A 24,978-nucleotide genomic window follows, 5' to 3' on the forward strand; every position below is an offset into this window, starting at 1 on the left:
ATCTCCGGGAAAAGTAAAAATGCGACCTTGCAAGTGGGGGCTGCCCTTTATGTCTAGGGGGCCAGAAACAACTTCCATGTTCTTCCCCCCCCCCCGCAGCCAGGCACTCTTCCTCAGCATTCTCGCATCCAATGCTATCTGCTATGCACTGCACTTTGGTCCGGTTCACACTGATGCGACATGCGCTCCGACTTTGGAGCACATGTTGCATCAGAAGTCACACCCTATTCAGTGCAATAAAAACTTTCTAATAGGAGCGACTTGAGTTGCTCCAGCTTGGGAAAAGGTTCCTGCACTACTTTTGGTCACACTTCAGTACAATTTGCATGGACTGTTAAAGAAAATGCATGCAAGTCATGCCGAAGTCACACTGGGAATCGGCTTTAAAGTCACAGCAGTGTGAACCAGGACTTACAGGAGAAGTACACTCAAAGCTCATCTGGCTGTACTTATCTGGTGGAGTGCAGTTCGTTTTGCAAGGAAGGAATGCATGAGGAAATCTGCTGGGCCTGCATCCCTTTAGATGTGTTCCTATTGGAAGTATCTCACAAAAAATGACATTTATTGTTGCAGGGGATGCCAGAAATCTGACTTGTATCTTAGCGTTGACTTCTGGGAAAATTGGTGAGCCAATCACACAAGCAGGAAATTATGTTTCTGGGGGTGTGGTCAGTATACCTTCTGTGTACAGAACACCTCCAGGCGGCCATATTGTATTGCATTTTCAGAAAATTACAACAGCTGCAGACTGAAAAGGAAAGGTCATTTTTATAAACATTCAAATATGATTTGTGTCGTAATTGTATATGCCATATTGTTTTTTTCTTTAGTTTGCTATTTTTCCCCCACAAAAGTGGAGTTACCTTTTAAATGAACAAGCTGAAGTTAGAAGCTGATTGGCTACCATGCACAGCTGAAACAGATTTTGCACTCTTCAGTTTTAGCAAATCAAACCTTCTTTGTCTAAATTTACTGACAGATTCTTGTGAATATATGACTATCACACCTACAGTATATGGTCTATTTGGAAATCCCATTCCAAAATCAAGGACATATGCAGATGCCTGGAGTCCCACCACCCAAACTAACTACTTCCTTTACATAACTTTGTGGCCTCTGTGTCCCCTGTAATACCATAAGCTACATACAGCATAAGCTACATACAGCATAAGCTACATACAGCATAAGCTACATACAGCATACACCACGCTGTGTTCCAGCAGCAGTAAGGGAAACTTCCTGTCTGCTGCCAGAACTAAATATGGTCAACCTGAATACACCTGCCACCCCACCTCGGCCACTCAGAGCCTCGAAATCATAAAAAAAAAAAATTACAAGTCTTCTGAATGGGGAGACGCTGGCCAACCATCTAGTTCCGGGAGCTGTGTGGGTCACTTCCCATAGAACACAGAACGCTTACTGTATCTAGCTAATGCTACAATATATTTCCGCACATACAGTGGCCCCATAGTTATGTAAAAAAAAATAGCTTGTTTGGGCCAGCTATTTAAAGGGGAGTTCCACCCAAAAGTGGAACTTCCGCTCATTTGCTTCCTCCTCCCCTCCGGTGCCACCTTTGGCACCTTTCAGGGGGGTACCTGTTTTTGACAGGTACCCTTCCCCACTTCCGGGAGATGGCGCCGCGGCGCTGTCCCTTTGGAAGTTTGGCCCCCTCCTCAGCAGTCCCCAACCTCCCTGGCACCAGGGACAGGCCTTTAGCGACCCAAACCCCTTCAAGGACCAGTGGGGGGGGGGGGGGGGAGTGGGAAGCTGGGGTGGTGTGTGTGCTGCCTGTCACCTGGGATGGGGGTTAGGGGTTCTGATTGGTATGACGTTTCCATAACCCGACACCTCCAGGGGATGAGGGCATGTGCAGCCTGTCACCTCCAGGCAGGCACAGCTTTTTCTCCCCCTTCCTCTCCTTGTAGGTAATGTGACCAGAGAGAGAAAAGGGAGTAGTGGTGCTGGGCGCTCTCTGGTGGTGGGAGGGTGGAAGTGCAGGTAATGCTTGCTCTCTCGCCTGCTGCCCACCCACCACCGCATGGCCCAGCCCCCAACAAGCTGCGGCCAGGGGGTTAGGGACCCCCTGATGTAGACTACGTACAGTTAAAACTGAATTCCAGGAATTCAGCAGCTTTGCAAAAAGTGCAGGCACACTAGGAGTTAAATCCAATTAGATGCATGTCACCTCCGGAACTTCGATCTATTACTTATATGTGATAGGTTTATTGTACTCCCAGAGGATACATTATGGGCTGCGAGAGAAGAGAAACACACACAGTAACTATGCATGCCCCTCCCCTCTGCTGCTCATTCAAAGAAGCCTTTGTATTTTGTGAATGAGTTGACATAATGCAAAGGCTTCTGCGAATGGGCAAAGGAGGGGAGGGGCATGCATAGTTTGCAGTTCTAGCGACTCTGCTCTTAAAGGAACTGAGACCACAGTGAGCAGTCGGAGGGAGGGCTGGACATCATCTTTCTGGAGCACTATAAACCTGTCATATGTGAGTAACAGAGGCAAGTCTATGAGGTGGCAAGCACTTTGTTGCACCTTCTGGCATTCCTGCAGTTTTTACAAAGTAGCTGGATTCCTGGAGTTCAGCTTTAATACAGCATGCCAAGAAAATGCACCTTTTAGTGCAGAAAACAGTTCTTTGTGTCAGCGTGGCCCAAAAGAACTTCTGAAAGGGTCATTAAATGTGGAGTTAAGTTTTAACAGTACCCGTCACTGGAAACGCCTGAACTTGTTGAAAATGTTTTAGCCATATAATTAGGCATAGGTGTGATGGTCAGGTGTCCACAAACTTTTATCCATCAATATAGTGTAAATCTTGACCGAAGAATCATTTAAGGAAACAATGTGCGGACTTCAGGGTCTCCATCTTGTTTCGGGGTTCCTTGAAGAAATCAGATTGAGACGCTGACCTAGAAATTGAGAAATGAGGAAATCTGCACCAAAGTGTTTTGTATGTAGCCACAGAGATAAATGGGGTCCTTGTAAATGGTTACAAACCAAGGCAAGCCAAAATGTGAACTCATCCAGATGCCCTCACTTTACTCAGGAATGTCTATGACCAAGTCGTCCTCCTCATCTCCATCCAGGGGACCCTCGTCTCCGCTGCCCTCGCCGCCGTCGCTGAACATCTGCTGTGGGACAGTGCTGAGGATGGTGGGAGGCGGCGCGTGTTTGCTGGAAGACGAAAGGGACGGGAGACCTGAAGAGCGGGGGCTGAATGGAAGAACTCCGCTGCAGCTAGAGGGGGAACTCAGCGCCATCTGGCAAGTTTATCGACAAGAGAGAGTGGAATCAGAGTGGACAGAGAAGAGAAAAAAAAAAAAAAAAGAGAACAAGAGGAAAACAAAAAACACATTAAAGGGCAGCGTTCCCATTATAGGTGTTCACATGATCACACACTCAAGTACTCTCATGCAACAACTCGTATACACAGGTACCTTGGGCTTCTTGGGGTTAAGGCCGCGGTTCTTTCTGTCTCTCTTGGGTCGGTCGGTTTTGGGGGGCGTGGAGTTGGGGATGGGAGCCAGATATTCCGAGGGGAACGGGGTGTAGGGGGGTGAGCTCATCTGATGGAGGGGAGAGGTGGAGGAGGGGAGAGAACACAAGTCATGAGATGGGATGATGAAAGGCAGAGGGAGAAAAAAAAAATTCAGGGGAAGCAGGAGAACAAACAAGGACCACCCTGAAGACAGGCTGACTAACATCAGATACATTTCCTTACTTTAAAGATGAACGCCAGGCAAACTGCTAAACACACAAATGCTGTACATACTCTATATTACCAAAAGTATTGGGACGCCTGCCTTTACTGATGTTGGAGAAGGCCTGGCTCGCAGTCTCCGCTCTAATTCATCCCAAAGGTGTTCTATTGGGTTGAGGTCAGGACTCTGTGCAGGTCAGTCAAGTTCTTCCACCCCAAACTCACTCATCCATGTCTTTATGGACCTTGCTTTGTGGACTGGTGCTCAGTCATGTTGGAATAGGAAGGGGCCATACCCAGACTGTTCTCATGAAATTGTCTTGGTATGCTGACGCCTTAGAGTTCCCTTCACTGGAACTAAGGGGTCAAGCCCAACCCCTGAAAAACAACCCCACACCATAATCCCCCCTCCACCAAATGATTTGGACCAGTGCACAAAGCAAAGTCCATAAAGACATGGATGAGCGAGTTTGGGGTGGAGGAACTTGACTGGCCTGCACAGAGTCCTGACCTCAACCTGATCTAACATCTTTGGGATAAATAAAGCCCCGTACACACGCACCGATTGTTGGCCGACTGATCGGCCGTCTTTTGTCCAGTGTTGTTGTGTTGGTTGAAAAGTGCTCTAGACTGCACACAAATTTTGTCGGCCAACAACAACCAACTGCAGAAGTGATGTCATGTTCTGGTCTACTTTTCGTGTGTTTTTTCTTCGCTGAGCATGCCCAGTCTTGATCATCACATTTTTGTCGGCCGAAATCTGTACTGACTGAGGAACAATTGGCCGTTCTGCTGACAGCCAACAAAAATTATATAGCCTGCACACCAGATTTTTTCCAGCCGAAAAGTCGCAGTCGGTTGTCGGAAGCATCATACTAACAAGCCGACAATCGGCCGATCGGACGTTGGCCAAAAATTTACGGCCAACAATCGCTGTGTGTGTACGGGCCTTTAGAGAGCAGACTGCGAGCCAGGCCTTTTTGTTCAACATCAGTGCCTGACCTCACAAATGCAATTCTGGAAGAATGGTCAAACATTCCCATAGACACACTCCTAAACCTTGTGGACAGCCTTCCTAGAAGAGTTGAAGCTGTCCCAATACTTTTGGTAATATAGTGTTAATGGGAGCTGTTTTACCTGCCAAAGGATTTTTTTCATTTCTGTCCACTCAGCCCCAAGATTTATACAGCTCTGCTACACAGCATACAGACCTGTCTGGCAGGGGAGGAGATCGAATTTCTCTCTGCTGCAGTTCAGTCATATTTACAGGTCTTGTCCCTCCCCCTGCCTGTGACTACACAGTGAATGGAGAAGCAGCAGATGCTCTATCCTCCCATCAGCTTGCTCTTTGCATGACGCGATTGGCATCCATGTGCCGCTTCTCCCTCTCCCAGCTCTGCTGTACAGGGGACTGAAAGAGGGCGATAGCAAGTCTAATTCAGCTACACACAGCGCTTGTAATAAAGGATAAGTTCAGCTTTCTAATAATGTTACACCCGTATTTAGGATGTAACATGTTCAGCATACACCCCCTCTCCTCCTGATCCTTCCACCCTGTGACAGTGGGCTGGGGATCCTCTCTACGCCTCACGGCCGCATCATTTATTAAGTTTCCTGTGAATGAATACACTGCAAGTTCCATCGACCACTGCGGCTGACGGCTTGTAATTCTCAATGAACTGCGAGGGTGCTGGTGAGCGCTCTCATACTTCATTGATCTTTCTGCTCTCAAACAACTGCCTGCATCTAAGCTACGGGCCTAAACACTATCCTACACACGTAACGATTATCGGCCGACCGATCGTCCGACTTTTGTCCAGAGTTGTGTTTTGTTGGTTGGACTGTGCCTAGACTGCACACGAATTTTCTCGCCCAACAAAAATCTACTTCAGATTCAGAAGTGATGTCATGTGTTGGTTTACTTTCCGTGTGTTTTTTCTTCTCTGAGCATGCCCAGTCTTGCTCATCAGATTTTTGTCTGCCGAAATCTGTACTGACTGACGGAAAATCAGCCGTTGTGTTGACGGCCAACAAAAATTTTATAGCCTGCACACCAGATTTTATTCGGCCGAAAAGTCGGAGTCGGTGGTCGAAAGCATCATACTAACAAGCCGAAAATCGGCCGATCGGATGTTGGCCGAAAATTCCCGGCCAATAATCGATGCGTGTGTACGAGGCATAAGAGTCTGCAGGAGCCTGGCATTGCACCCATGATCTGCCGATATATGTGCCTGGAGTTCAGCTTTAGTGGACCTGCATTGTTATATAAAAAAAATATTCACACTTCGAGAAACCACAAAAATCTAAAAAGACAAATGTCAAATACTTACCGGTCAGAACCCCTCCAGAAATGGGGATGTGAACCTAAAGCTCAATTACTTGGTGGTCATTTTAGATCTCTTGGGGAGCAATGAGTAACTCTACACCCCCCCCCCCCTCAGAATCTAGGATGGCGTTGTCTTTGTTCAGCCATCATCCAGGGTCATCTGAAATGCCGGTTCAGGGGAGACCCTATAATGCAAGCCTAGGTTCACATCCATGAAGGTGTGGGGATGTAAATTATACGCATTGCCGCACCCAAAACGTGGTGCTTTAACGAAAACATGCTGGGGTGCAATTTACTCCTAATGCCACCCCCATGCACTTAAAGTGGTGCAGTTTCCTACGCGGTGCAAAAGTACCATGCAATTTCCGTGTAGCCGCCTTTTAACCACTTCAATACTGGACACTTTCACAGCCTTCCTGCCCAGGCCTATTGTCAGCTTTCAGCACGGTCACACTTTGAACAACAATGTAGGAAAGTTATAGAGTCTGCAAACTAATGGTACATATATCTGAAAATTGATCCATCCTGATGTTTGAGGCCTGAAAACGCCAGGACAGTAAAAATACTCCCAAAAGGAGGTAGAAGGTAGACAGTTCAAGGTACAAACAGCATGAGGTCTTTTTTTTTTTTTTAAGTAGTCTTTTTTTTTTGTGCTTTCTTTTTCTTACATACGGTCACCAGTGCAGTACAGCATTATCAAATAATTGGTGTGGCGGTGATCAGGGACACTGACTGGTGACAGTATTTTAGAGAAAAAAAAAAACACACCACATTTTTAGCCACTTGCACCCGCCCACCGTCAAATGACGGCGGAGCGGTGTGGCTCTCGTACTGGGGAGGATGTCATATGACAGCACCCCAAAACGGCCACTCTCATGCACCCGCAGCGATCGCTGCCGCATCGTGTTCCTAGGACACAGCACGACCCCGCTCTTGGTAAAGAGCCAATGACGAGGCTCTTTACCCATGTGATCGACTGTGTCCAATCACAGCCGGGCACATGTAAATGAGGAAGAGCCGTTTATCGGTGCTCCTTGCCTCACACTGTTAGAGTGTGTGGCAAGGAGAGCTGATCAGTGGCTTCTCCTCAAAGGGGAGCCTAGGACAGGTAATCAGTGCCCTGATTACAGGAAAGTAAAAACAGTGCCCATAAGTCAGCCATCAGACAGACCAACCAATGCTCATCAGTGCCCTCACTGCCAGACAGTGTCTGCTCATCTATGCTACCCTTCAGTGCCGCATATTCGTGCCGCCCATCAGTGCCACCTGATCAGTGCCCATCAGTGCACATCAGTGAAGGAGAAAAATTACTTATTTACAAAATTTACGGACAGAAATTAAGAAAAACTTTATTTTTTTTTCTTTCAAACATTTTCTGTCTTTTTTTCTTTTTTTCATGTAAAAAAATAAAAAAACCCAGCGGTGATTAAATACCACCAAAAAGAAAGCTCTATTTGTGTGAAAGAAATTATACAAAATTTAATTTGGGTATAGTGTAGCATGATCGCGCAATTGTCATTCAAAGTGTGACAGCGCTGAAAGTTGAAAACTGGCCTGGGCAGGAAGGGGGGGGGGGGGGAGGGAGTGCCCTGTGGTTAATATTTTTTTTTTTTTCTTCTTTACTACATTTTCCTTTTATTTTACTATTTCTTTTTTTTTTTTTTTTTTTTTTAACACACTGTGACCAGAGCAATACAGTGTTAACATAGGAACATTTTACTACTCTGGGGAAGTGATTAAAAAAAAATAAAAAAAAAAATCCTAAACACATTATGATTGCTTATAGCAGTGAATTTCACCGTTATAAGCAACCATTTTTACTGAATGAAATGGATTCATTTAGTATATATTGTTGTGATCAGCTGTGATTGGCCACAGCTAATTACATGGTACAGATGGGCTGTAATTGGCCCAGTGTGTGTACCATGTACTCACTTTGACCAATCACAGCTAGCAACACAATTGTACTCAATGAATGGCATGAAAGGAAGCCATCCATTTTTTACAATTCTCATGTGATCTGCTGTGATTGGTCACAGCAATCACATGGTACCGAAAGTGATCTGGTGGACACATCGTGGCACAGTGCGGCCCATGGGCATCCACCCGGAATGACGAAGGTCCCGCCCAGCCGTCGCAATAGGCTGGGTGGAAAGTGGTTAAAAATAAAATGCACATGGACCTTTCTCCTGTAGGAAAAAGGAGCACACAGAGCCACATAGATGTGAACGCTGCCTAAATCCTGATGCCTCTGCAGTTCTTGGCTGTGTTCACAAATATGTGACAAAGATCAGTGCCTGCCACAACCTCTCCCCTTGTGACTGGCTACAAAGTTACAATGTACAGTGTAATCACTTGGGGGATGAGAGGAGACTCAGGAAATGCTTCCTCCTGCTTGCGGTTGACTGACAACCCCAGTCTCTACTGCCAAAAAACTTTTTATTTGGTGTACACTGCCTGTGGTGCATGCACAGTGCAGAATACACCCAGGCTCCTTCCAAGCATCTGATGCTGGAAATGCAGCCGGGTGCTGGAGACAATACAACTCCTGTGAGCAATAACAGCTTCCATTTTTTTCTCAATAAGAGAGTCACTTTAAGCATAAACCGGACTGGACCTTTACCAACCTGGTCATTGCTGACTTATTTCTGAATTGTGCAATCCCCACGGGGTGACACTCCGATTCCACCTTCACTACATAGTTTGCCCTGCCAACCCTCTCTCCCTACTTCTGATACAAGTATGCAAGCATTTGAGACTTAACTGGCTGCATGCTTGTTCCAGGTCACTAAGCCACTAGGTAGCAAAGCAAAAACAAGGACTTCAGATCCAAAGCTTGCAGTAGCAACAATATTTATTTTCTTACAAGTTCACTTTAGAATAAATCAGTGATTTAACCATGCGGGTAAAAGCACCAGGATCACTTTAATGTGCCCCTATCCAGCACCACCACCAGGTGAAGCAAAGCCCTGTTATAGGCCGTAGCCTTTTGCATACTATAGATGCCCTGTGTGACAGCACTGATTGGTCTAGCACTGTCACATGCACCTCCAACCTTTGGCTCCTGGAGCTGAAGAAGAGGTAAGTAGATGCTGCGTGGGATGGAGGTGATTGAAGCAAGCCTGTGCCTTGTTCCGAATGGGCAAACAGGTTTGCCTTAAAGTGGTTGTAAAACCTTCCATACACCCAGTGAAGTGACTGGCCTCAGGTGATACTCAGATTAAACAAATCCTACATAAGTTGTACCCGTTTCTCTACAGTCATCTTTCCCCTATATCCATTCAAAGTACTGAATTTACACAGAATCTCTCAGCTCTAAAAAGCAGGGGGGAAGAGGGGCTAAAGTTACACCAGTGAAGAGAGCTGATTGGAAGGAAGAGACACCACCCCCCCCCCCCCTCCACACAGGAACAGAGCTGAGGCAACGATAGGCTGTGTTCTGGAGCTCCCTCCTGTCACCTTTCTTCCCCCTACATCCATTCAAAGTACTGAATTTACACAGGATCTCTCAGCTCTAAAAAGCAGGGGGAGGAGGGGCTAAAGTTACATCAGTGAGGAGAGCTGATTGGAAGGAAGAGACACACACCCCTCCGCACAGGAACAGAGCTGAAGCTGTCAATCACAGGCTGTGTTCTGGAGCTCCCTCGTCACCTTTTCTCTCTCTGTGTTAGGAAAACTTGTCAGAAGTGACTCATGCCGATAGAGGAAGGGAGCAGCGGACAGAAATGACACTCATGCCTCGTTTCCACTGAGTGGAACGGTTCGGGTCGGTACAGTTTGGAAGGGTTAGAATGGTCCGGTCTATTTAGGTGAGCGTTTCCACTGCAAGTCGGGCCACAAGGGACCATGCAGGGTTTACACCAATCGAGGTGTTTGTTTTGCTCTTTCATTTGACGTGAGCATTGAAGTTTTTCTGTCCGCCAATCAGTGGAATGTATCGTGTGACGCCAGTACCTCCGCCCTAACCGTTCCGTACCATTTCCTATGGCCCTACATCTGAACCAGGACCAGGAATGGTGCGGTTTGGTTCGGTTGTATGGGCCACTTTAATAATGGAAACACTCAAATTAGTGTACCGTACCGAACCGACCCGCTCAGTGGAAACGAGGCATTAGTGCTCTGGACTGAGACTAGTACACACTATAGAGCAGTGATGGTGAACCTTTGCACCCCAGATGTTTTGGAACTACATTTCCCATGATGCTCAGCTACACTGCAGAGTGCATGAGGATCATGTGAAATGTAGTTCCAAAATATCTGGGGTGCCAAGGTTCGCCATCACTGCTAAAGAGAGATATGCTTTGTCAATATTTCATGTCTGAGGTTTACAACCACTTTAAAACTTTTGGAGCAGAAGTCCTAATGGACGAAGCTGAAACAGGTTCTGCAAAGGAATAGCTGCTCAGCTGAACATCAGCAAGCAGGAGGCGGCCAGAGGAGGCAAGGATATGGGAGGATTAGAGGCCAGCTATGATAGGTTAACACTTACTGCACTCAGATAGGAGCCTCCAGCGGCATGTAAGGATAAGGCGGATGATGAGGAGGGTGGGGGGGAGGCAGGACCAGCCGAGGGACTTCGTTTCCTGCATAAGATATAAAATGAGATTACAGAGGACAACCGCTCACATTGCTAGCCGCACACAGAAAAGGAGCTGACCGTACCTCTTAGCCGTGGGTGTGCTGGTGTCCCGGCCTCCCTCTGTGTCGCTATTCTCCGATGAAGCCGTCATATCAGAATCTGAGCAAAAATGGGAAGAGGGCGTTCCTTTAAAAATTACCCACAATTCTCCCTACTAGCCCGTCCCAGGTCCTTGCATCATCATCATCGTACCTGAGGAGTCATCATCCACGTTCTCATACTGCAGAATTCTGTCCAATAGGAAGCTGAGAAGACGGAGCACAGCAGTCAGTATGTATGTGCACAAAGCAGAGCAATAACAGACATCTCTACTACAGCCAAAACCTTTTCTATTAGGCTTCATTCACACGTGCAGCCAGAAATACCTAGTGGTTGAGCCAGGGTTTTACCATCCCCCACCCCCATACCGCCTCTATCTGAGCATGAACACTCGGCTGCTCGTGGCTGTACACATGCCTAAACCGATGTACACAAAAATTGGAACAGCAGGTCATTTTCAGCAGGCAAAGCCGCCATCGAATTCAACGAATGCAGTTCAGAGACATGCAAAACTCCAGAATATTGCTGCACTCCTTAATAACTTTAGTGAAGTATTAACATCACATCACAGGCAGGACAGGAGCATAAAAGGTAACGCGTTTCGTGCTAAAGTCCGCGCTTACTCAAACCTCATAGGATGTTTGAGTAAGCGCTTATTTTAGCGCAAAACGCATTACCTTTTATGTTCCTGTCCTGCCTGTGATGCGATTTTAACCACTTTACCACCGGAGGATTTTGCTGTCTTGAGTCCAGGCCACTTTTTGCGATTCGGCACTGTGCGACTTTAACTGACAATTGCGTGGTTAAGCGACGCCGTACCCAAACTAAATTTACGTCCTTTTTTTCCCCCACAAACAGAGCTTTCTTTTGGTGGTATTTGATCACCTGTGCGATTTTTACTTTTTGCGCTATAAACAAAAAAAGAGCGAAAATTTTGAAGAAATAACAATATTTTTCACATTTTTTTATATGAAATTCCCCCCCAAAAAAATGTAAAAAAATCAAAATGTATCATTTCTGGCCAATTTGTTTTCTGCTACATATTTTTGGTAAACAAAACAAAACAAAAAAAAAAAAAAAAAAAAAAAAAGCAATAAGCGTATTTTCATTGGTTTGCACAAAAGTTATTGCGTTTACTAACTAAGGGAAATTTATGTCATTTTTGGTGTTTTTTTTTTTTTAACGAGTAATGGCGGCGATCTGCGATTTTTTTTGCGGGACTGCGACATTGCGGCGGACAGATCGAACCCCTGACTGACATTTTTTACACTTTTGGGGGTACCAGTGACATTACTACAGTAATAAGTGCTAAACATATGCACTGTTACTGTAAAAATGACACTGGCAGGGGAGGGGTTAATTTTATTGGAGAGGGAGGGGTTAATGTATGCCTGGTGCTTACTGACGTGTGTGGGGGGAGGTGACTGAGTGACACAGATCGCAGGTTCAGCTATGCTGAACCCTGCAATCTGACCCTGCCTGTCACTTAGGAGATCCGCCCGCTTTGTTTACACAAGCGGGCGGATCTCCAGACTCGATTCCCCGATGATCGGGGAAGAGCAGAGGTGATCACCGCCGCTCCTCCCCTGGCCCGACTCCCGCTGTGACTGAATACAGCGGGAGCGAGCCTCAAGAGTCCAGCGACGTAGGTCTACGTCGCTAAACGATAACGAGCCACATTGCCGCAGTAGCAGCAATGTGAGGGGTCGTTATGTGGTTAATACTTCAATAAAGTTACCCAGGAGTGCAGCAATATTCCGGATTTTTGCATGTCTCTGAATCTCACAGATGAGCTGTGCCGCTCCCTGGGTTCCTGTTCACAACATGCGAGAGTCGGTCACTCACCTAGAGCGCCGTTTCTTTGGCTTTGCTGACCCGACTAATGCAGTTCTTTGGGACTACGCCGCAACCGAGATTACGGCGCATAGTATGGCACCTATAGGGTTAAACCAGGAGGTGAAGATACACACGCCTCCTCACCACATGTCAAACACCTCTGCATGGGCTCCTTCACACTAGAGGTGCTCTCTGAAGAGTGATCTGCATTCGGATCGCTATTCAAAGCAGCTGACAGGTGGTGAGGAGGAGTTGTATCACCTCCTCACTGCCTGCTTTAGACCCTTAAAGCTTTATTATACTCATTTCTTTTTTACTTTTACCTATAGGTAAGCCTATAATAAGACTTACCTGTAGGTACAATTAATATCTCCTAAACCTGCATGGTTTAGGAGATATTTGGCCTGCATGCAGCCGACGACGCTAGGTCCGACAGACCTTCAGAGTTCCTTGCCGGGGAATTGCCGGAAAGTGACGTCATTGCGGCTCCGGCCACTCACAGCGTCGGAGCCACCGAAACCCGGAAGAAATGCCGAGGGAGCATGTCAGCTCCCACAGCGGTGTCCAGGGGTCCGTGTCAGGGCTTCGTTTTAAGGTAAATATTTCATAATGAGCTAGTATGTGATGCAAACTAGCTCATTATGTCTTTGTCTTGCAGGGTTTTTTTTTTTAAGGTAGTATACAACCGCTTTAACCTCTTCATGATTGCACTTTAGCCAAATGAACGGAGAATACCCTCCAATCACAGGGACTATTATGGGCACAACGGACAAATAACCTCCTTTCACACGTGAGACTTGTCCTGCGATTGGCGACTGGCAAAGTCGCATGGCAAGTCATACCCCATGATTTCCAATGAGAACCGTTCATATCTATGCGACTTCAAGTCGCAGCAATTGCAAAGTGGTCCCTGCACAGCTTTGGTCTGACATTGATTGATGCGACTTAAGATCCATAGACCTCAAGATTACACAGACATTGCTTCAAGTTGCGTTGAAGTCGCATGACTTTCAGGTTGTACAAGTGTGAAAGGGGCCTAAAGTAGAGGAAAAAGACAGGGCTTATATGCATACATACAGCAGTAACAAAAGGGCCAATAGAAGACCCTAAACATATTTGGAAGAGGAGCCATATGGGATTTTGTTACTGCTGTGTATGTCTACAAGCTCGGTCTTTTTCCTATATACATTTTTTTACATATCCTTGCCTTGGAGGCGATTTGTCCGTTAAGCCCAGAATAGTCCCTGTGATTGGGGGGTATTCTCTGTTCTTATGCATTTTGGGATGATGGCCCTCTCACAATTCCCTACCAGATACTTCTCTATAGCTGAATGATGGTTACAGCGTAGTCACACATGTCTGGGAAGGCAAATTGACCTCCTTCCATAATCGTGCTTCCCGTGCGGCGCACATCAGGAGCGCTCTGTGATTACTTTGTCCTTTGGACACAACTGATCACAGATCGGGGTAAAGAGCCAATCACAGCTGACCACAGTGTAAACAAGATTTACTGGTTATCGGCAGTCCTCTGCTCAAGCTGACAGCACGTGAGGAGAAGAGAACCGGTAACCGGCCAGTGGGAAAGGGGACATCTACACCGATTATCAGCGCAGCATCATCGGCGCCCCCCCCCTCAGAGCAGCCTCATCGGCGCCCCCCCCCCCCCCTCAGAGCAGCCTCATCGGCGCCCCCCCCCCTCAGAGCAGCCTCATCGGCGCCCCCCCCCCCTCAGAGCAGCCTCAACGGCGCCCCCCCCCCCCAGAGCAGCCTCAACGGCGCCCCCCCCCCCAGAGCAGCCTCAACGGCGCCCCCCCCCCTCAGAGCAGCCTCAACGGCGCCCCCCCCCCTCAGAGCAGCCTCAACGGCGCCCCCCCCCTCAGAGCAGCCTCAACGGCGCCCCCCCCCTCAGAGCAGCCTCAACGGCGCCCCCCCCCTCAGAGCAGCCTCATCGGCGCCCCCCCCCTCAGAGCAGCCTCATCGGCGCCCCCCCCCTCAGAGCAGCCTCAACGGCGCCCCCCCCCTCAGAGCAGCCTCAACGGCGCCCCCCCCTCAGAGCAGCCTCAACGGCGCCCCCCCCTCAGAGCAGCCTCAACGGCGCCCCCCCCCTCAGAGCAGCCTCATCGGCGCCCCCCCCCTCAGAGCAGCCTCATCGGAGCCCCCCCCCCCTCAGAGCAGCCTCATCGGAGCCCCCCCCCCCTCAGAGCAGCCTCATCGGAGCCCCCCCCCCTCAGAGCAGCCTCAACGGCGCCCCCCCCCCCCAGAGCAGCCTCAACGGCGCCCCCCCCCCCCAGAGCAGCCTCAACGGCGCCCCCCCCCCTCAGAGCAGCCTCAACGGCGCCCCCCCCCCTCAGAGCAGCCTCAACGGTGCCCCCCCCCCTCAGAGCAGCCTCAACGGCGCCCCCCCCCCTCAGAGCAGCCTCAACGGCGCCCCCCCCCCTCAGAGCAGCCTCAACGGCGCCCCCCCCCCCTCAGAGCAGCCTCAACGGCGCCCCCCCCTCAGAGCAGCCTCAACGGCGCCCCCCCCTCAGAGCAGCCTCATCGGCGCCCCCCCCCTCAGAGCAGCCTCATCGGCGCCCCCCCCCTCAGAGCAGCCTCAACGGCGCCCCCCCCCTCAGAGCAGCCTCAACGGCGCCCCCCCCTCAGAGCAGCCTCAACGGCGCCCCCCCCTCAGAGCAGCCTCAACGGCGCCCCCCCCTCAGAGCAGCCTCATCGGCGCCCCCCCCCCTCAGAGCAGCCTCATCGGCGCCCCCCCCCTCAGAGCAGCCTCATCGGAGCCCCCCCCCCCTCAGAGCAGCCTCATCGGAGCCCCCCCCCCCCTCAGAGCAGCCTCATCGGAGCCCCCCCCCCTCAGAGCAGCCTCATCGGAGCCCCCCCCCCTCAGAGCAGCCTCATCGGAGCCCCCCCCCTCAGAGCAGCCTCATCGGAGCCCCCCCCCCTCAGAGCAGCCTCATCGGAGCCCCCCCCCCTCAGAGCAGCCTCATCGGCGCCCGTCAGTGAAAGAGAAAAAAAATTCCTTATTTACAAAATGTTATAACAGAAACGAAGAAAAAGTTTTTTGTTTTGGCAATAAAAAAAAAAACAGTGGCGATTAAATACCACCAAAAGAAAGCTCTGTCTCACAAAAATGATAAAAATCCAGTTTGACCGTGCAATTGTCATTCAAAGTGTGACAGCGCTGAAAGCTGAAAATTGGCCTGGGCAGGAAGGGGGTAAAAGTGCCCGGTAGGCAAGTGGTTAATTCCTGCACTAGCAAGTCGCAACCCTAGAATTTGTATGTGGTTGAGGGACGCTTGCAAAGCAGCCTAATTCATTTGAATGGGTCACGTTTGGTGGGTGCAAAAGGCCACCAAAAGTGACAGGGTGTTAAGCTGCAGCATAACATACACTCCCGGCCGCTGCAGCTAAAAAGGGTAGTGGTTGAGGGGCAGTAAAAGCGTGGCTCAACAGCGAGGTTTTACAGAACGCCAACCCCTTGTGTTAACAAGTCCAAAAGCGGTATGAGTGTAGATCGCTTTTCAGAGGAGTGCCAGTCCCTGCTGCACATGTGAACGAGCCCTTAGTTTTGGATGGAGTGGGGGAAGGGTTACAACGCCTGTCAGATGTTTATTGGTGTCTGTGTCTCATGATAGAAAGTGATGGGAATCCACTATTTTACAGCTGTTACCAGAACAGGAGGAGAGGGGAAATCTCCCAATCTGGATACTTGTTCTAGTGACAACTGTAAAACAGAAGATTTTACTCTGGAATTACGGGTTATCTCCACTGCAAGGGCACAGTCAGGGGTCCTAAACACCCCCTACTCTATCCAAAACAAAATATTAAATGTTGGCTGTAGATGCACTTCAACCATTCAGGGCAAAGTTAAGGATTTAAAGTGTACATAAACTTCTATTTTCTCCAGTTAGGATACATGTTGATCCTGCCAGAAATCTGGTGAACAGAACTTCCTGTGCACAAGAAGAGGTTGTGAAGATTGGGGGGGGGGGTCATAGAGATAAGGAGGAGTTAAGAGAGATGAGGGGGTGAGAAGTGAGAGCATGGTGATGAGGAGCGGGAGTGAGGAGTAAAGAGATGAGGAGGAGTTATGAAGATTGGGGGGGGGGGGGTGACAAGGGGATATGAAGATGAGGAGGGGAGGAGGGGGAGGTGAGGAGGGTAGGGCTGTGTTCTTTGATGCATCAGAAATGAAGTGAAGTATGCAGGGCTGACACCACATGCCTAGGAATTGATATAGAGGAAGTCAGGGGTACAACCTTGGCACATCCAAGGTTTTATTTTTCTGTACATATACATTTATATTGTAGAGATGTACCAAGTATGTTTTTATTTTGCCTTGAGAGGTGCTTTAAAAGCAGACCTGTACCTGGGGACACGGTTAATGACTTTATACAAATTACTCCTGGTGCTACCAAATTTCACATTTACCTTTTATCCCGGGAGACTTTCAGCAGCTTCCTCTGAGCTCTTCTCAGCTCTTCCTGGAAACATTCCTGCTCCTGTAGGGGGAGAAGAGAAGGGGGAGAAAGAGAGAAGGGGGAGAAGAGAAAGAGAGAAGGGGGAGAAGAGAAAGAGAGAAAGAGAGAAGGGGGAGAAGAGAAAGAGAGAAAGAGAGAAGGGGGAGAAGAGAAAGAGAGAAAGAGAGAAGGGGGAGAAGAGAAAGAGAGAAAGAGAGAAGGGGGAGAAGAGAAAGAGAGAAAGAGAGAAGGGGGAGAAGAGAAAGAGAGAAAGAGAGAAGGGGGAGAAGAGAAAGAGAGAAAGAGAGAAGGGGGAGAAGAGAAAGAGAGAAAGAGAGAAGGGGGAGAAGAGAAAGAGAGAAAGAGAGAAGGGGGAGAAAAGAAAGAGAGAAAGAGAGAAGGGGGAGAAAAGAAAGAGAGAAAGAGAGAGAAAAGAAAAGGGGAAGGGGGAGAAAAGAAAAGGGGAAGGGGGAGAAAAGAAAAGGGGAAGGGGGAGAAAAGAAAAGGGGAAGGGGGAGAAAAGAAAAGGGGAAGGGGGAGAAAAGAAAAGGGGAAGGGGGAGAAAAGAAAAGGGGAAGGGGGAGAAAAGAAAAGGGGAAGGGGGAGAAAAGAAAAGGGGAAGGGAGGAAAAGAAAAGGGGAAGGGAGGAAAAGAAAAGGGGAAGGGAGGAAAAGAAAAGGGGAAGGGAGGAAAAGAAAGGGGAAGGAAAGAAGGAATGGGAAGGAAAGAAGGAAGAAAGGAGGAGGAAGTACATGGGGAAATGGAAATAGAGAAAATAAATACAATGCGTCAGAGGTGGAAGGACAATGTTCCAGTTTTGGATTGAGGATTCTGGAGAACAGAGTGAGTGGCAGTGCGGATTGTACACGCTGAGTGGGGCAATGAGAGGAGTTCTTGGTGGAATTGGCCCTGATCACGTTCCAGAACACTTTTTTAGAGAAAACCAATTCTCTTGGAGAAGTGGGGGGATGGGGTCTGCAGCTTACAGTATGGAAAGGCAGACAAAACCAGGCAAGTAGCATTTTCAAATGAATTCCAGCAACAGCAGCCATCGTATTTTTCATACGATTGGTTTCTGACTCTATAAGACCCCCACCCCCAGCATCCCTTAAGTCCTTGGTCCTCAACCCTGGCCTACAGGGCCCACTACCAGGCCAGATTTTCAAGATAACTGAAATACATCCCAGGTGATATAATTTGCTGCTCAGTGATTGCAGTATTCTAGTCTGCATCTCCCCAAGGTAATACCTTAAATCTGGCCTGTTAGTGGGCCCTGTAGGCCAGGGTTGAGGACCACTGCCTTAAGTGACAGAGCCAGGCACATCATTGGTCCCGGCACAAGCTGCCTATTATTGTTCCTCAAGCCCTGAGCGGAGTCGGTGACTTACATAGATGAGAAACTTCAGCTTGCGTTTGAGATTCTTGTACTTCCTCTTATAGTCCACCTCGCCGTCCGCCTGTCCATTCATCCTGGGCTCACAGCACTCCCTGCGGAGGAAAATGACAGAGGTAGGTAAGTGGTCTGTCTTTACCCCGTGCACCCCGGCCTCTAGAGTAGAGTAGGTAGGTGGTCTGTCTGTACCCCGGCCTCTGGTGTAGAGTAGGTAGGTGGTCTGTCTGTACCCCGGCCTCTGGAGCAGAGTAGGTAAGTGGTCTGTCTGTACCCCGGCCTCTGGAGTAGAGTAGGTAGGTGGTCTGTCTGTCCCCCAGCCTCTGGTGTAGAGTAGGTAGGTGGTCTGTCTGTCCCCCGGAGTAGAGTAGGTAGGTGGTCAGTCTGTACCCCGGTCTATGGAGTAGAGTAGGTAGGTGGTCTGTCTGTCTGTACCCTGGTCTCTGGAGTAGAGTAGGTAGGTGGTCTGTCTGTACCCCGGTCTCTGGAGTATAGTAGGTAGGTGGTCTGTCTGTACTCCGGTCTCTGGAGTAGAGTAGGTAGGTGGTCTGTCTGTACTCCGGTCTCTGGAGTAGAGTAGGTAGGTGGTCTGCCTGTACCCCGGTCTCTGGAGTAGAGTAGGTAGGTGGTCTGTCTGTACCCCGGTCTCTGGAGTAGAGTAGGTAGGTGGTCTGTCTGTACCCCGGTCTCTGGAGTAGAGTAGGTAGGTGGTCTGTCTGTACCCCGGTCTCTGGAGTAGAGTAGGTAGGTGGTCTGCCTGTACCCCGGCCTCTGGAGTAGAGTAGGTAGGTGGTCTGTCTGTACCCCGGTCTCTGGAGTAGAGTAGGTAAGTGGTCTGTCTGTACCCCGGTCTCTGGAGTAGAGTAGGTAGGTGGTCTGTCTGTACCCCGGTCTCTGGAGTAGAGTAGGTAGGTGGTCTGTCTGTACCCCGGTCTCTGGAGTAGAGTAGGTAGGTGGTCTGCCTGTACCCCGGTCTCTGGAGTAGAGTAGGTAGGTGGTCTGTCTGTACCCCGGCCTCTGGAGTAGAGTAGGTAGGTGGTCTGTCTGTACCCCGGTCTCTGGAGTAGAGTAGGTAGGTGGTCTGTCTGTACCCCGGTCTCTGGAGTAGAGTAGGTAGGTGGTCTGTCTGTACCCCGGTCTCTGGAGTAGAGTAGGTAGGTGGTCTGCCTGTACCCCGGTCTCTGGAGTAGAGTAGGTAGGTGGTCTGTCTGTCTGTACTCCGGTCTCTGGAGTAGAGTAGGTAGGTGGTCTGTCTGTCTGTACTCCGGTCTCTGGAGTAGAGTAGGTAGGTGGTCTGTCTGTCTGTACCCCGGTCTCTGGAGTAGAGTAGGTAGGTGGTCTGTCTGTACCCCGGTCTCTGGAGTAGAGTAGGTAGGTGGTCTGTCTGTACTCCGGTCTCTGGAGTAGAGTAGGTAGGTGGTCTGTCTGTACCCCGGTCTATGGAGTAGAGTAGGTAGGTGGTCTGTCTGTCTGTACTCCGGTCTCTGGAGTAGAGTAGGTAGGTGGTCTGTCTGTCTGTACCCCGGTCTCTGGAGTAGAGTAGGTAGGTGGTCTGTCTGTACTCCGGTCTCTGGAGTAGAGTAGGTAGGTGGTCTGTCTGTACCCCGGTCTCTGGAGTAGAGTAGGTAGGTGGTCTGTCTGTACCCCGGTCTCTGGAGTAGAGTAGGTAGGTGGTCTGTCTGTACCCCGGTCTCTGGAGTAGAGTAGGTAGGTGGTCTGTCTGTACCCCGGCCTCTGGAGTAGAGTAGGTAGGTGGTCTGTCTGTACTCCGGTCTCTGGAGTAGAGTAGGTAGGTGGTCTGTCTGTACCCCGGTCTCTGGAGTAGAGTAGGTAGGTGGTCTGTCTGTACTCCGGTCTCTGGAGTAGAGTAGGTAGGTGGTCTGTCTGTCTGTACTCCGGTCTCTGGAGTAGAGTAGGTAGGTGGTCTGTCTGTACTCCGGTCTCTGGAGTAGAGTAGGTAGGTGGTCTGTCTGTACCCCGGTCTCTGGAGTAGAGTAGGTAGGTGGTCTGTCTGTACCCCGGTCTCTGGAATAGAGTAGGTAGGTGGTCTGTCTGTACCCCGGTCTCTGGAGTAGAGTAGGTAGGTGGTCTGTCTGTACTCCGGTCTCTGGAGTAGAGTAGGTAGGTGGTCTGTCTGTACCCCGGTCTCTGGAGTAGAGTAGGTAGGTGGTCTGTCTGTACTCCGGTCTCTGGAGTAGAGTAGGTAGGTGGTCTGTCTGTACCCCGGTCTATGGAGTAGAGTAGGTAGGTGGTCTGTCTGTCTGTACTCCGGTCTCTGGAGTAGAGTAGGTAGGTGGTCTGTCTGTCTGTACCCCGGTCTCTGGAGTAGAGTAGGTAGGTGGTCTGTCTGTACTCCGGTCTCTGGAGTAGAGTAGGTAGGTGGTCTGTCTGTACCCCGGTCTCTGGAGTAGAGTAGGTAGGTGGTCTGTCTGTACCCCGGTCTCTGGAGTAGAGTAGGTAGGTGGTCTGTCTGTACCCCGGTCTCTGGAGTAGAGTAGGTAGGTGGTCTGTCTGTACCCCGGCCTCTGGAGTAGAGTAGGTAGGTGGTCTGTCTGTACTCCGGTCTCTGGAGTAGAGTAGGTAGGTGGTCTGTCTGTACCCCGGTCTCTGGAGTAGAGTAGGTAGGTGGTCTGTCTGTACTCCGGTCTCTGGAGTAGAGTAGGTAGGTGGTCTGTCTGTCTGTACTCCGGTCTCTGGAGTAGAGTAGGTAGGTGGTCTGTCTGTACTCCGGTCTCTGGAGTAGAGTAGGTAGGTGGTCTGTCTGTACCCCGGTCTCTGGAGTAGAGTAGGTAGGTGGTCTGTCTGTACCCCGGTCTCTGGAATAGAGTAGGTAGGTGGTCTGTCTGTACCCCGGTCTCTGGAGTAGAGTAGGTAGGTGGTCTGTCTGTACTCCGGTCTCTGGAGTAGAGTAGGTAGGTGGTCTGTCTGTACCCCGGTCTCTGGAGTAGAGTAGGTAGGTGGTCTGTCTGTACTCCGGTCTCTGGAGTAGAGTAGGTAGGTGGTCTGTCTGTACCCCGGTCTATGGAGTAGAGTAGGTAGGTGGTCTGTCTGTCTGTACTCCGGTCTCTGGAGTAGAGTAGGTAGGTGGTCTGTCTGTCTGTACCCCGGTCTCTGGAGTAGAGTAGGTAGGTGGTCTGTCTGTACTCCGGTCTCTGGAGTAGAGTAGGTAGGTGGTCTGTCTGTACCCCGGTCTCTGGAGTAGAGTAGGTAGGTGGTCTGTCTGTACCCCGGTCTCTGGAGTAGAGTAGGTAGGTGGTCTGTCTGTACCCCGGTCTCTGGAGTAGAGTAGGTAGGTGGTCTGTCTGTACCCCGGCCTCTGGAGTAGAGTAGGTAGGTGGTCTGTCTGTACTCCGGTCTCTGGAGTAGAGTAGGTAGGTGGTCTGTCTGTACCCCGGTCTCTGGAGTAGAGTAGGTAGGTGGTCTGTCTGTACTCCGGTCTCTGGAGTAGAGTAGGTAGGTGGTCTGTCTGTCTGTACTCCGGTCTCTGGAGTAGAGTAGGTAGGTGGTCTGTCTGTACTCCGGTCTCTGGAGTAGAGTAGGTAGGTGGTCTGTCTGTACCCCGGTCTCTGGAGTAGAGTAGGTAGGTGGTCTGTCTGTACCCCGGTCTCTGGAATAGAGTAGGTAGGTGGTCTGTCTGTACCCCGGTCTCTGGAGTAGAGTAGGTAGGTGGTCTGTCTGTCTGTACCCCGGTCTCTGGAGTAGAGTAGGTAGGTGGTCTGTCTGTCTGTACCCCGGTCTCTGGAGTAGAGTAGGTAGGTGGTCTGTCTGTACCCCGGTCTCTGGAGTAGAGTAGGTAGGTGGTCTGTCTGTACTCCGGTCTCTGGAGTAGAGTAGGTAGGTGGTCTGTCTGTACCCCGGTCTCTGGAGTAGAGTAGGTAGGTGGTCTGTCTGTACTCCGGTCTCTGGAGTAGAGTAGGTAGGTGGTCTGTCTGTACCCCGGTCTCTGGTGTAGAGTAGGTAGGTGGTCTGTCTGTACCCCGGTCTCTGGAGTAGAGTAGGTAGGTGGTCTGTCTGTACCCCGGTCTCTGGTGTAGGTAGGTGGTCTGTCTGTACCCCGGTCTCTGGAGCAGAGTGCAGCCCATTGGGGACAGAGATGGATTCTGCTCCCTGCGGTGTCCCCAGAGATGTATGGGAATACTGAGCTCATGCAGGAGCAGAGCAGTGATTGTTGAGGCCCCCCACACATCACCATGGCAGGCAGACAGCTCTGCATGTCCTCAGGTTTGTCTCCCAGTGATTATATTATTATATTGGGTCTCTCACCTCACACACAGCTCCCTTCTCTCCCAGGAAGACAAGCCTGCCTGGTTCCTGAGGCAACATGACCTCACTTCCTGTCCTAACCCCGCCCTCCAGAGGGCGGAGTGTGTCGGCCATGTTGCTGTAGACCTGCTGCCTTTACATAATAACATAAGACAACCACAAGATGGCGCCGGGGGGCGGGGATATCTAACAGAGCGCCGAGGGCGGGGCAGATGCTGAGCAGTATGGGGGTGCTGGGCGGAGCCTTCACCTGATGGAGGAGACGGCATTGGGCGTGTACCAGCGCGCCCCTCCAATACACGCAGGGTGGGCGGGTCGCGACACTCTGGGACTGAAGGTTTAAACATGGCGGGAGTGATCGGGCGGGAGATGCAGGTCTTCGTCCGGGAGCTCTTCCAAAGCAGTCCGGATCTCAGGTGCGGCACCGGGGGACACGTGACTGGGCGGACCGGGGCCTGCGGGGAGGTGACGGCGCGGGCGTGACGTCACGGATCACGGGGACCCCTGAATGACTGTTGTTATGAAGCTTGATGACGTCAGTGTGATGAACCTACTGCCTGCTTATCAATCATGCTGGGTCATCAGGGCTCCGGGGGTCAGTGTACAAGACTGGGGGGGGTCATGTGACCACCTAGTGCCATCAGGGAGTGACAGGAGAGTTACCATAGCAACCGCCCACCCTCCTTGTTTCATTGGCTGCCTCATAGGTTGCCACAGGCAGTGAATTCACAGGGGGAGGGGTGTGATGTCATCTTATGAGGTCATAATTGCAGCCCTTTGTGAAGTCATCTATAGCAAGCAAGTCCCATGCAAAGTCTGTGGAATTATGACATCAGAGTCGGCTGTCATTGTGGGTGGTGACATAGTAGCGAGCTGTCGCTGTGGGCGGTGACATAGTAGTGAGCTGTCGCTGTGGGCGTTGACATAGTAGTGAGCTGTCGTTGTGGGCGGTGACATAGTAGCGAGCTGTCGCTGTGGGCGGTGACATAGTAGTGAGCTGTCGCTGTGGGCGGTGACATAGTAGTGAGCTGTCGTTGTGGGCGGTGACATAGTAGCGAGCTGTCGCTGTGGGCGGTGACATAGTAGCGAACTGTCGCTGTGGGCGGTGACATAGTAGTGAGCTGTCGTTGTGGGCGGTGACATAGTAGCGAGCTGTCGCTGTGGGCGTTGACATAGTAGTGAGCTGTCGCTGTGGGCGGTGACATAGTAGTGAGCTGTCGCTGTGGGCGGTGACATAGTAGCGAGCTGTCGCTGTGGGCGGTGACATAGTAGTGAGCTGTCGCTGTGGGCGGTGACATAGTAGTGAGCTGTCGCTGTGGGCGGTGACATAGTAGTGAGCTGTCGCTGTGGGCGGTGACATAGTAGTGAGCTGTCATTGTGGGTGGTGGCATAGTAGCGAGCTGTCGCTGTGGGCGGTGACATAGTAGCGAGCTGTCGTAATGGGCGGTGACTTGGGAGCAGGCTGTCAGTTGTGGGCAGAGTGGGCTGTCATGGGAGCGGGCTGTCATTATGGGCGGTGACGTGGGAGCGGGCTGTCGATTGGGGGCGGTGAGGTGGGAGCGGGCTGTCGGTTTGGGCGGTGAGGTGGGAGCGGGCTGTCGGTTTGGGCGGTGAGGTGGGAGCGGGCTGTCGGGTAGTGGGGTGGGAGCGGGCTGTCGATTGGGGGCGGTGAGGGGGGAGCGGGCTGTCGGTTTGGGCGGTGGGGTTGGAGCGGGCTGTCGGTTTGGGCGGTGGGGTGGGAGCAGGCTGTCGATGCGGTGAGGTGGGAGCGGGCTGTCGGTTTGGGCGGTGAGGTGGGAGCGGGCTGTCGATTGGGGGCGGTGAGGGGGGGAGCGGGCTGTCGGTTGGGGGCGGTGAGGGGGGAGCGGGCTGTCGGGTAGTGAGGTGGGAGCGGGCTGTCGGTTTGGGCGGTGAGGTGGGAGCGGGCTGTCCATTGGGGGCGGTGAGGTGGGAGCGGGCTGTCGGGTAGTGAGGTGGGAGCGGGCTGTCGATTGGGGGCGGTGAGGGGGGAGCGGGCTGTCGGTTAGGGGCGGTGAGGGGGGAGCGGGCTGTCGGTTGGGGGCGGTGAGGTGGGAGCGGGCTGTCGATTGGGGGCGGTGAGGTGGGAGCGGGCTGTCGGTTGGGGGCGGTGAGGTGGGAGCGGGCTGTCGATTGGGGGCGGTGAGGTGGGAGCGGGCTGTCGGTTTGGGCGGTGAGGTGGGAGCGGGCTGTTGGTTTGGGCGGTGAGGTGGGAGCGGGCTGTTGGTTTGGGCGGTGAGGTGGGAGCGGGCTGTCGGTTTGGGCGGTGAGGTGGGAGCAGGCTGTCGATGCGGTGA

The 24,978-nt window shown here is 51.1% G+C and overlaps 2 protein-coding genes across 2 annotated transcripts in view; one reads left to right on the forward strand and one right to left on the reverse strand.

Annotated features, from left to right (window-relative positions):
* Positions 1-2,942: 2,942 nt before the first annotated feature.
* INO80E (INO80 complex subunit E) lies at positions 2,943-22,744 on the reverse strand. The gene is made up of 8 exons (XM_082259946.1): positions 22,664-22,744; positions 18,399-18,498; positions 16,982-17,052; positions 10,874-10,926; positions 10,705-10,780; positions 10,532-10,625; positions 3,454-3,582; positions 2,943-3,276 (listed from the first exon to the last, which is right to left on the reverse strand). The coding sequence occupies exons 2-8, from the start codon at positions 18,477-18,479 to the stop codon at positions 3,055-3,057; spliced, it is 726 nt and encodes a 241-aa protein (XP_082116072.1). The 5' UTR covers positions 18,480-18,498; positions 22,664-22,744; the 3' UTR covers positions 2,943-3,054.
* A 192-nt stretch (positions 22,745-22,936) lies between these two features.
* HIRIP3 (HIRA interacting protein 3) overlaps positions 22,937-24,978 on the forward strand; it is a 24,138-nt gene continuing 22,096 nt past the window's right edge. Inside the window, exon 1 of the mRNA XM_082260130.1 lies at positions 22,937-23,079. Coding sequence (XP_082116256.1) covers positions 23,009-23,079 — 71 coding nt within the window. The 5' untranslated portion in view covers positions 22,937-23,008. The remainder of the gene's footprint in view (positions 23,080-24,978) is intronic.

Source organism: Pelophylax lessonae, assembly GCF_965119305.1.
Source record: "Pelophylax lessonae genome assembly, chromosome: 6".
Lineage (NCBI taxonomy): Eukaryota > Metazoa > Chordata > Amphibia > Anura > Ranidae > Pelophylax > Pelophylax lessonae.